At 41.0% G+C, this 11773-nt stretch overlaps 1 protein-coding gene across 1 annotated transcript in view; it reads left to right on the top strand.

The window, feature by feature from the left end:
- Nucleotides 1-11773, top strand: part of sema5a (sema domain, seven thrombospondin repeats (type 1 and type 1-like), transmembrane domain (TM) and short cytoplasmic domain, (semaphorin) 5A) — a 131660-nt gene that overhangs the window by 83278 nt on the left and 36609 nt on the right. The window contains exons 14-15 of the mRNA XM_008278500.1: nucleotides 1539-1682; nucleotides 6220-6367. Of these exons, the coding sequence (XP_008276722.1) occupies nucleotides 1539-1682; nucleotides 6220-6367 (292 nt within the window). The remainder of the gene's footprint in view (nucleotides 1-1538; nucleotides 1683-6219; nucleotides 6368-11773) is intronic.

Here is an 11773-nt window from a genome sequence, read left to right as displayed (position 1 = left end):
TAGAGTAATGACACTTAACCAGGCATAATGAATTAATTTATTTCCTACATCCTCACACCCACTCATTAGGAATCCGCAGTAAATTGCTCCGTGTTGCATTTTCACTGTCACTGTCACTTATTTACAGCAAAACAAGTGTTGATTGGATGTTTTTTTTTCTACACAGACTATTAAAGTTCACGGTGAGACGCTGCGGCATCAGTCTTCTCACTATTCTCACTATAGTGCAACTGAACATCTCAGTGAAAAAATGGAGGTGTTTTTGTCAGCTAACTAATTAAGAAAAATTGTATATTCCAGCACAAAAAGATTGATTTTGTTGAACTGGAAGATGCCTAAACTAAAATGTTTCTTGATAGAAACTTGGTTGCTTAAATAGTTCAACTTTCTTCGTATAGAATGAAGAACTGATGTGATTAGTGAGGCTAAATTCTGGAACAAATTGGAATCAGGTTTGGAAACGCGCTTCAACATTATGTACTTTGAGTTGATACAGACTACTGAGCAGTCCTACATGAGTTCATTTTGCATTCCTGGCTTCCCTTATATAGGTCAAGCAGACCCTATAATGATGAAATGAATAATCAGCGGAGGCACTGCACTGTATACCCCACTGTTATGTCGTAGCTGTTTTTGCTGCTCATGTGGTTGTTTCTCATGTTTTATGTCTCTCATTTTATGAATATAGAAGTGCACATTTAAAAAAATATATATTTTTAAGTGTAGTAAAAGTCTGGGAGTAGTGATAAATGCTTATCACCTGGGCCCATTATTACATTTACAATGAAAGAGAGCAAAGAAAAAGCAGCAAATTCTCACATAAAGAAGCTGTGACACCTACATTCAGGCTATTTTTTTCTTTTTACTGTGCATCACTTAATCTATTTCATTAAAATAGCCTCTGATTCATCTTCTATTTACAAGTGCTATAAATATTATTCCCTCCCTGTTTAACTGCTACAATGCAGGTCAATATATATACGTACATACACGTAGGTGAACTGAGCACTAGAGTAATAAGAAGTGTTCATAAATACTAGTTTTGTCATTTACAACCTTAATTTATCTACACAGGCACAATCATCAGTGATTGTTGTGTTTTGGTGATTATGTCCCTTCTCTGTGCAACAAACAATGAGGAATAGGCTTTAAGCACGAGACTTTATTTGTTTTTGAGAAATAAACAAGAAAGATGAAAAGCATGTTCTCGAAATAATTTGCATTCTCATTAAATAAAATGACCTCAGCCTTAAAAAATGTAAACTGTAAGCCGCGTGCAAGGTAACGGACGTTTATTGATGTGATTAAAAATGGGAGATTTGTGGGGTTAAGGAATTAAAATCTACTAGCTATGATTGCCTGTCCAGGGTGTCCCCTGCCTTCACCCTGAGTCAGCTGGGATAGGCTCCAGACCCCCGCAACCCTAGTGAGGATTAAGCGGTGTATAGATTATGGATGGATGGCTAGCTATGATTGCACTCCTTCTCAATCAGTGGCTGTACTAACTCAAACTGATGTGGCCTTGTCTGTCTCTATAGAAACGGGGCATGGACTCCCTGGACTTCCTGGTCGCCCTGCAGCACCAGCTGCGGCATCGGCTTCCAGGTGCGTCAGCGCTCCTGCAGCAACCCGACCCCTCGCCACGGCGGCCGAGTGTGTGTGGGCCAGAACCGCGAGGAGAGGTAAATAAAGCAACCGCACACCCGCACTCATACGTCCACGCTGTACGTTCATATTTGGATCTGTGTGTATCAAAGAGAAAGGGAGGGAAAAAAGTCAACTTTCTTTAATAATTTGCAACCTGCAGTTTGGAAGTATGACTTTGGCTGTGACTTTTTGTTTTACTTTTTTTTTCTCACTTCTCTCCAACTATGTGACAGCCAATTAAGGAATGAGTGGGATAGGCCTGTGCTTGGGTAATTATCTGGCTTTCACACACAGACTGAGTCTACGTTTTGAAGCTTTGGAGGCTTTGGCATAGAATAATCGCCTTTTTAAAAGATGTTTATGTGGTTTCTAAGCAACCTTCAAGGCCCGAGAAGAAAATCTGTTTTTCAAGGAGAAAGTATGTGAAGAAGCACAAAGAGACATTCAAAGCTGCACAGGTAGAAAAGGTCAAGATTTTTTCCAATAAAGTTATAAAGTCTCAGTTTGTTCTGGCGATTTGAGAGATTTAGTCCAGTGTTTTCCAAACTAGAAAAAGACTACAGGACCACTTTGACAGTTTCAACTGTGACTGATAGACAACAGTGGCTGTATTACATGACTTTAAATGCATCCTAGCAAAGACTGGTACGTTTTCATTAACCGAGACGTTCCTCCTTTGTGTCCATAGTGTCTGTATTACACAGCGAGACATCATGCTGATGTTTTTCATCGAGCCGTGGCTCGTAACCAGAGGTGAAGGCAGAAAAAGTGCAAATAAATACAGTTCAGAAGGTACAGGGTTGGAAAAACGAGATATAAATTGTTAGCAATTGTTACCATGGCAACAGAAACAGCATCGTGATGGAGGAGTAATTGGATACGGCCTTCAAGGATGAACCTTTTATTACTCCTTTTTTTTCTCCGCACTTTTTCATTTCCTCTCTTCCTCCCCTAACCTTCGGCTTTTTCCTTTTCGTCCCCGTTGCTCGTCTTGGTGGAGCAGTCCTTGAGAACGGGACTGCTCCACCGAGTCGGCCCGCCAAGAGTGACCGGCACAGCCCAGTTACTCAGGAGCCACCCCAAAAAAAACACCCCCAAAAATAAAAAAAAAACACTGACTGGCACTGAAAGACCGCAGGAGGCCAGCAGCAGATTTTCGCCACCCCCTCTGTTTCTCACTCCAAGCTTTAATCTCATTTGTTTCATCTCCCCTTCCTGCTCTCAGTACTTGCTCTGTTCAGCTATTTAAAACACCTTAGGCCTGTTAGGGGCCAGCTGTGAGGGCTGGAAAAGGATCTTTGTAAGGTGGGAGTGAGAGCAGAAGTGTGTGTGTGTGTGTGTGTGTGTGTGTGTGTGTGTGAGAAAGAGAGTCAGACAGATGAACAGTGGAGCACAGAGACGGAGAGAAAATGTGTTAACAGATGAATTATGCTGTGTCAGTCTGAGTCTGCCTGAGGGGGGGAAAGAAGGGGATGCTGTGTGTGTGTGGTGTGTATATGTGCATGTGTGTGTGTGTTATTGTGTGTGCGTACGAGTATATCCAGGTGTATCAGAAATGTTTATCGCAGGTTCAAATTTTGGAAAAAATGCCTGTTCAGCCCACGTAACGGCGTCCAAAAACTTCCACCACATCTGCTGTTTATAGTCACCCACGTGTGAAATAGGTAAAGTCTTCTGAATAAGCTTTAATCTGCATGGCATGAGGAGGACTGGCACTTTGTCAGCTTTTGAGCACTGAACGATTCTTTTAATGCTGTGAAAGGCTTTTATTTTATGGGGCTTCCTTTTAGAGGTGTTAGGCATCTGCAGCAAGGCTCACTACACACTTTGTTCTTCCACTGTTGCCTCAAGTACCCTATTCAGATTAACTCACAGGCTTTATTGTCGCCGGCTTTTTGTTCAAACATGCATGCACATGACATGAGCTCATGTACACACAGATTTATCATTCTAAGGGCAAAGCAAAACATCTCCTTTCACCCTTTTTTTTTTGTTTTGTTGCATGTCTATTAGCCATCAGGCCTCTAATAAGTTTGGCCCTGATTGTTGGCAGCAGCCAGAGCTTTTAAAGATAAAGCAAATGCTATGAAACCGACCGTACACATCAGCGCCACGGGCTTAAATCTGGCTGGTTAATGCCTGCATTTATGAACCTTCTGTTGGTATTTCCCTCAGCACACTGACAGCGTCCACACTGCTTACTCAGCCTATAGCGGGTAATTAGCCTCGTTTTAGTCTGATCAGCTCTATGTGCTTTAGAAAGAAGAGAAAAGGATAAGATAACAAAGACACTCACTCGTCTGTAATGATTAAAGGGTGTGATGATGATTTTAAAGCTCTAAATATACTGCATTGATTTCAGACTTTTTTTTTTTTTACTGTGTTTTGCTGCAGCAGGAATATTTTGCCCAAGTCTGCATGAGAGAATTTCTACACAAGAGTGTGTTTGTACCTCTTTCTTCTTCTCTCATGCATGTGCAAGATTGTAATCCACACTTGTCCTCACATTTCCACACTCCTCCTCCCCACTGTATCAGCCCACTACAAGCTTGCAGATTAGGAAAAGTGGAAAAGGAACACACTGCGCTGAGGATTTTTTACAACCAGGGTTATACAAAATGTTGCTTTTGATTCGCCGTGAACAATAGTAGAGTATTTGAGAGGAGCACAATGGAAATATCCAGCCTGAGCCTCTGGAGGAAGGGTTTGAATTTAAAGCTATTTTAATACAAGAAGTCTTAGTTTTCTTCAAAAGGCAGTCATGTGCCAAAACACAACAAAACAGCAATAAAAGCAATTTTATAGTATGCGTAAAAGTTATAAAATAAATTATACAGCTCTAATAAGCCTGGCAATCGTCTGTCGTTAATGCATAATGAGGATTGAGTAATTAAAGTATTTTAGACTTTGCTGTAATCCTGTCTTGTAAAACGATGCAATTAGAGATGATGCATGCAACTTTGTGGCTTTTTTAATAGGCAATGTCAATGAATTATGCAAAGTGCATATGCACGTTCATTAAGATTTGAGATGTAATTTTCTTAGTTGTTCTTTAAAGCAACACCGGCCTCTTTACACCGTACACAAGCATATGCCACGGAGCCGTCTCCGGTGGCGTGGTGCAGTCATACATTCAGGCCCACAGTGTGTTCCGCACTCCAGGGCCACATCAAAGAGAGATGGTAGGGTTCGTCAAAGTTTGTTTCAAGTGAAGTTTACACGCCTTTTCAGACGTTTCTCTCAAGTGGTCTGAACTCTTTGTAGTTATTCCAGTTCAGGGGCAAGGTTTCAAAAGCGTGGCGACATCTTCGGTGCCCTTCACGTATAATTTTAGTGGTCTGTCAGATAAAGTAGTTATTTCATTTTCCTCAGACAACCTTAAAGAATGCATGATTCAGAAGGTTTGCCTCTATTGTCAGAGCTTCTATACTCATTCACGTTTGCTCATTTTCCCCTCTTCATCATTGAAATTGTGTACTTAGAGGACATAAATCACATGAATCTTTCTCACAGGTGTTCTCATACTGGAAAAAATGGGGCCTACACATGTTATAAATATTTCACTACTTACATTTGCAATTCCTTCCCATACTTTTCTCCTATCTCCCAGCACGGTCTGCAGTTCATTCCAGTTCAAATGACATGCCAATTATTTTTTGTCACATGATGGTTGGTCATGTCTAAGTCAGTAAGAGAGTCATGACTGTTCCAAAGAGCACAGAAGACTCTGTCTCATACAAATGGTTTATTTTTAGTGAATTTTTAAAACAAGAGATGTACTCATTGAGCTTTTGAATTGCCTCTGGGGGATGAATAAAGTTATTTGATTTCATTTGAACTGAATTGAATTGAACTGAAAATAAACTAATTTTGATGAAATAATACAGTTTTAAGCTTAGACTTGCACATGTTACATGAGTAGTTCAAGGACCGTCAGAAAGTCTGGTGATTTTTTTCTGGTTCTTGCTGTGATAAATGGTGTTATTTTGGCGTTTCAGAGAGTTAAAGTGACAAACCTGCAGATAATCATCACTTGACTCTACAGTTACCTGCGACTGTATGGAGTGCACTTACCATTTATTTAGCTTTTATGATTTGTTGCGTTTTTAGTGCATTTTTTGCAAGCAGGCAGAAAAAAAATTCCCAAAAAAAAAGCTCAGATAAACCCACTGCACACAACTGGTCCACCTCCAAACGGCAGATAAACACATTGTGCATCTAGCTGGTAAACACAGCAGAGCATTTAGCAGCTACAGATAATTCTCTCAGGAGTTGGTGAAGAGCAAAACAGCTGTAGAAAGACATATTGTAGAGTCACATTGGACTGGCCTTCATTAGATGACTAGAAAAAAGAAAAACTACTAACATGTTTGCCAGTAAAACATGATGCGTCTGTTGTTTTTACGGCTTGTTGCGCTGATGTAAGCACAGATCATTTGATTGCTAGAGCTGCCTCACTTTAAATGAGTTTTTTTTCGGTATTTTTTGCTGTCAGGTGAATCAAAAAGTTAGATCTTGTGCTCAGTGTGAACAAGTAAAGATCCATTCCTATCCTCTCCTGTCTTTTCCCAGGTACTGTAACGAACACCTGCCCTGCCCAGCGCACGTCTACTGGTCGGCCTGGTCGGCTTGGGAACGCTGCACCGTGCCCTGTGGCGGAGGCATCCAGTCGCGACGCAGAACCTGTGAGAACGGCAACGACTGTCCCGGGTGTGGTCAGGTACGTCTCCGGCAACAATAGCTCTCACATGCACCACCCCACCATCCGTCCTTCCCCTCAGCCTATGCATTGTTCGGGACCCCAGCATAAGCCATTTGATGCGATGAGCAGTCAGCGGTGATGAAATTGGAACATCTAACAAGACCAAATCCCCTGGCTATATTTACACAGTGGCAGCAGCCATCAGATTTATTACCCAGACCTATTTAATACCGCGCGCACACACACACAGTAATCACTCCACATATGAATAGGCTTATTTTCTGCAACAAAGCTTCCTCCAAAGCAAAGATGATGCAAGGAAGTGTTGAAATACAAGCGCTCTCCTTGATGACAGAATGATGTGATGCTTGTGTTATTTCTGTTGCTGTTTTCGTACGTTCCCTCATCCACAGTCCTGGTAAAAATAAGAGAGAGCGAACATGATAGCTGTAGCTTCTCGTGTCCCTCTTGGAAATAGATTAAAGAATATGGGTCAGGGCCTTGTGGATGCATGGGATCCTTGAAGTGTGTTTTTGTTTGTTTGTGTGTTTTCTGTAACGTTTTTTGGTAGAAAAAGGGATTTTTGAACGTTGTAAACACAAAGCTGACCGTCCTAACCTTTTTTTTTTTTTTTTTTTAACTGGCTGGTTAAGATTTACAGTTTAAAATGAATGTTGTGATTATGTGCGTTTTCACAGAATCTGCATGTCTGTGGAATAAATTACAAGAGGCAGGCATTTATTTAATATTATGGATGATTTTTTTTTTTTTGCAGAAAAAAAATCTACCTAAATCACATTTAGCTGGAAAAAAAAAAGAAACACATCCCACAGGTTGTGTAATGGCCTGTTGTAAAGCTAAATAATACACCACCAGCATTATGAAACATCCCACACAAAACCTTGCAACCTCTGGAGCATATATAGCATCTGATAATCACTCATGACACATTAGTAGCTGCAGAAACGCGCAAAATGAAAAGACTGACCTCCCATAAAGTAGCAATTTAGCAGTCACACCTTCTCATCCACTACCTAGTCTTTTCTCACGTACAAACGCGTTCGCTGCTGTCTTATTTCTGTCGTTGCCATTATCTTCCTGAATCATCCTGAGATGCATTCCTCTAGGAGCTCCGCTCAGAAAAAGGCAACCGATGGCGAGGCATGTCAGCGCCTCGTCACCGCTGCATCCTGATGGGAGAGCCTGTCTTTGGCTGTCGGTATTTGTTGTTATTTTTTTGATGTATCCTCAGTTTGGAGAGCTCAGTGTTGCAGGTCAAACGAGCACCTTCTATTAACTCAATTCTCCGGCTCTCCTTCTCGTTGCCCATTTGTTGTCCCCCCCCCTTGTGCTTTGTTTTGTTCTCTCATCGACTCCTTGTCTTCCAACATTGTGATATGGGCTTAATTGGGGCCACCTCAGCCACCGCGGTCGTAATTACATGCAGGTTTCACCGACACCTCTAGCACTCTATTTGGACAGCTTGGTTAACTTGTATTATAGCAGCATATTTACTTTGATCAAAGACACATTTGCCGCCTTTCATTTGCAACTCTCATAAGCTGCTAAATGGCACAGCTGTTAATATATAACAGTTGCCTCCAAATAGGTTCAGCTCAGGTGTTCAAGATGAAACTTAATGTTTTTTCAAACCTGGGTGATGGGGATGATGAGAATGATGGGAATATGTTCTTTTAATTTCATCAAGAAAAAAAGAAAAAAAAACAAGTGTGATGGAGTTAATTTTTAAGTGCCATCTGTCTGTGTTTGTTCCCCCGGACACATCCATGTTTAATTAAACAGAAGGAGACCACACGCATGCACATGTTGCAGCTTCTGTCATCGCAGCTACTTTTTTTAGATCAGGCATCCTGCTGAGAGCTGAAAAATAGAGCACAGAGTATGTCTTCATTCGCGCATTCATGTTTACCTGTAAGGACTGATAACGTCGCAGCCACCCATGGTCAGCTCCAGGTGTCTCCCAGACATTAATCGACAGCGATGAGCTAGCATCTGCTCGGTGTTTGTTAAGGATATGAGACGGAGCGTTCAGGAGAAATGCCAACTTTTTGCAAGTTGTTTTGGAGAAAGTGCGAAGACGAACTAAAGTTGGTGATAAAAATTCCACAGCGGTGTTGCTGATACACTCCAAATGTGCTGTAAAGTGAGTCGCTGAGCAAAAAAAAAAAAAATCCACTCAATTGTTGCTTTTTCTGTGTGATTCCGTATTGATCCCCCAGGCGAAAGTTTCTTTACTTCTACCCCCCCTCCACAGGGAGCTCACACCACAGTCAGATACAGAGTAGCTCAAATAAAGCACAGTAGGGATTCAGGTCAAGGACACTTCAGCTTAAACAAGTATCTCCACTCACTCTGCAGCCTACTACCCTGAAAACAAAATGCTGCCACCATCAGTCTACAAACACATTAAGCATATGAGGACTACCACAGCAAGAGACAAACATCTCATTCTCAAAACATTATTAGTTATGTATTCAAAGTGTTTTTTTTGTGTGTATTTTTCCTTCATAGAAATTGCAGCTTTTATCCCAAGCAGCTTATTTATCATCCATTGATTCTGGCATACTTTCATTTTCAGTCATTTCAAGTAGATATTTCTGGTTTATGTCTCAAAATATCAGCAACAGTCTTGATTTGCTCCCTATTGTTGCCTGAAAAACCAACACTGATCTTATCTAACACTAAATTATAGAGATATATTCTAGTTTTATTACGGCCAAACACGCCTCGGAGCTCTAAGAAACAGCAGACTTCCTCGAATCTTTCTCTTTGCACGCTTCTTTTTTTTTTTTTACCGCCTCCCTCTGCTGCCTCAAAATTGATTACATCTGTGCTTTTCCCTCACAGTCTGACTGCATGTCAGTCATATGTATTACACTATTTTAGTCCGCTCTTGTATAAGAGAATAAATAATTTCAGAACATTTTATTATGAAATTGTATTTCAGACTCTGATCTTATATCAGAAAGAGCAGTTTTTAGATTAGTTTTTCGATTGAGCAATGTCTGTCTTCTTCAAAATGACTGACAGAATGTCTCTACCTCCTCGGACAGCGCGCCATGCTTTAAATTAGAGCTCTGTAAATAGCTCTTTCTATTGAAAGTGCACAGGCGCACCCTGATATGTTGGTATTTTTAACAAGCTTAAAGTAAAACAGAAGGAGAAAACAAATTTATACAAAGTGAGTGACAAAGTCATGAAAAATTGCTGCGATAGACTAAAACGCCTGTGAGCTTTGACAAAAAATTATAAACCTCTTGGTCTGCAGGAAGCCCGGTCGGAGGGAGGAGGGTTAAAGGAAGAAACTCTCTCTGGGTGCTTTATTACCATCAAACCTGCTCTAATGTTGCCCTGTCTGTCATTGCCATGAGCCTCAGTTGCAGTCTTTCTCTAATGGGAGTATTTATTCCTGAGGTGTTCAGTGGCTCATTTTGCTGATGCAAAAGGCCACAGGACTGCAACTTCATCAGTCTGAGCTCTGGTCCATGCGGCGCTGCTCCCTCGCTCTCGTTTCACTGTATCCGCACTACAGGTTTGAATCCCCGGAGACGTTGGCAAAAAATCTGGGCTGGAAATAAACAAGTGAGGCTCTAGTGGCCCAGCAGTGCTGCACTGTGCCAAGAGTATAGTACTTAACCCATCTTCTCCTGTGTGATAACTCAGAAACCATTTGTTACAAAAGAGGAAGACTACTCAGGCAACCTTGGATAAATTGGAATCAAAGCTATTTTTTTCTACTATTAAGGCAGTGAATCTTTTACATTAGCAGTTAGCAATCTGGAAAAGAGGTTATTATCAAAGAAAAAACAAGTATTATAGTAACCTTTTCATGCAGAAAATAATTATTATATGAATGCTTTTGATGCAGAAGATAGTAACTATAGTAACCCTTTTTTATATTAACCCTTTTGATGCTAAAAATAATTTATATATTAACCCGTTTGGTGCAGAAAATCATTAATAAATTAAACCTTTTGATGCCATTGAAAGGGTGATAATCAAAGCTTATATGCCAAGTTAATTAGGAAAATCATTGTTGTTCATGAGCACAAAAGAAAAAAAAAAGAAGATAGCAAAAAGAAAACCATTGAGATGGAGTTTAAGTGCCTTTTTTTTTTTGGCATATTAATCTCACCATCAGTCAGCACAACTCACTCCTCCTTTGCTTTCACCAAAGACGGCTCCCGGTTGTGTTTGATTATAATCTAGAAAACTTTCCGACCAAATTTGGTTTAACAGATGAATAGAATGGTGTTCTTTGTGCCGTTAACAACCACTCCATTAACAATCTTTAGCTGGGGCAAAGAATGGAAAATAAGCGACAATGGAATTACTTTCCAAAATATCCCTTAAGTTCTCATATTTTAATCAGATTCTCTGCAGCGTGCCGACAAACGACCGACTTCAATGCCGTGTGATCTGCCTACGTGAGGCCAGTGGTGAGCTGCCACCCCCACCGATCTCTCGCTGGTTTGATGTTATTTCTGCTGGTCAGAAATTACGCTTTTAGAATATCGTGTGTTTCCAGTCTTCATTACACGATGCGTTCATTCGTAGATTCAGTTTGATCTGAGGTTTGATTTAGTGGGTGTTTCTCGCTGCATTTTTCCGCACACTGTTTCCTTGTCAAACTATTTGTACTTGTGAAACTCAATGTCACGTACGTGTCTCCCAATGTTTTGCATATTTGCACTTAATGCATTAAAAACTGTGAAACTGCTGCGTTAAAAAATGCCCCCCCCGTTACAGTACATGTTGTAAAAAAAAAAATACTGTATAAGAGGGAGAGTTCTGAACTCATTCTTGTCAGGGAACCACTTCAATGTAAATTCCTGGTATTACATAAAAGAAGACTTGCTTCAGAGTTATGCGCGCTTCAGGAGAACATCACTCACTGTGGTTTTTCTTACTTTCCACAGTAAAGTGCATTAAATATCTGTCACATCCAACGATCAAAAAGAGCCATTCTTCTCTGCCGAATCTGCCCCTCGGAGTTAAATAAGTCAAAATGCGGGGCGCGCAGAACTGACGATGCACAGAGCTGCTTAATGAAATTGAGAGCTGGTCTATTTACCTGCGAGGAGTTCAGTTGTGCAGGCTGGCTGTGAAATGAAAGTTAAGTACCCAGTGTTTGTGTGGGCAGACCGATGTGTGCGCACGCTTGTGTGTTTTCGTATTGTTCTGTGCTAGTCATTGTGCGCTCACTGGTGTGTAGCCTGCTCCTGGCCAACAGCAGGCTTCATTATGGAGTCAGACTAGTGGGGAGACAGAGAGAGAGAGAAGAGGTGGTGGGGAGTCGGTGTTTGACAAAGTGTGTTTTGGTTGGTGCTGCTAATTGAACTGATGTGTCACTGAGACTTGAGGAACATTAGGCCTCCGTCTCGGCGGACTCGACCACAATAG

Source organism: Stegastes partitus, unplaced genomic scaffold, assembly GCF_000690725.1.
Source record: "Stegastes partitus isolate 25-593 unplaced genomic scaffold, Stegastes_partitus-1.0.2 Scaffold125, whole genome shotgun sequence".
Taxonomy (NCBI): Eukaryota; Metazoa; Chordata; class Actinopteri; family Pomacentridae; genus Stegastes; species Stegastes partitus.
The sequence above is the reverse complement of the archived record's forward strand: the minus strand, read 5'-3'. Positions and strand labels throughout refer to the sequence as shown.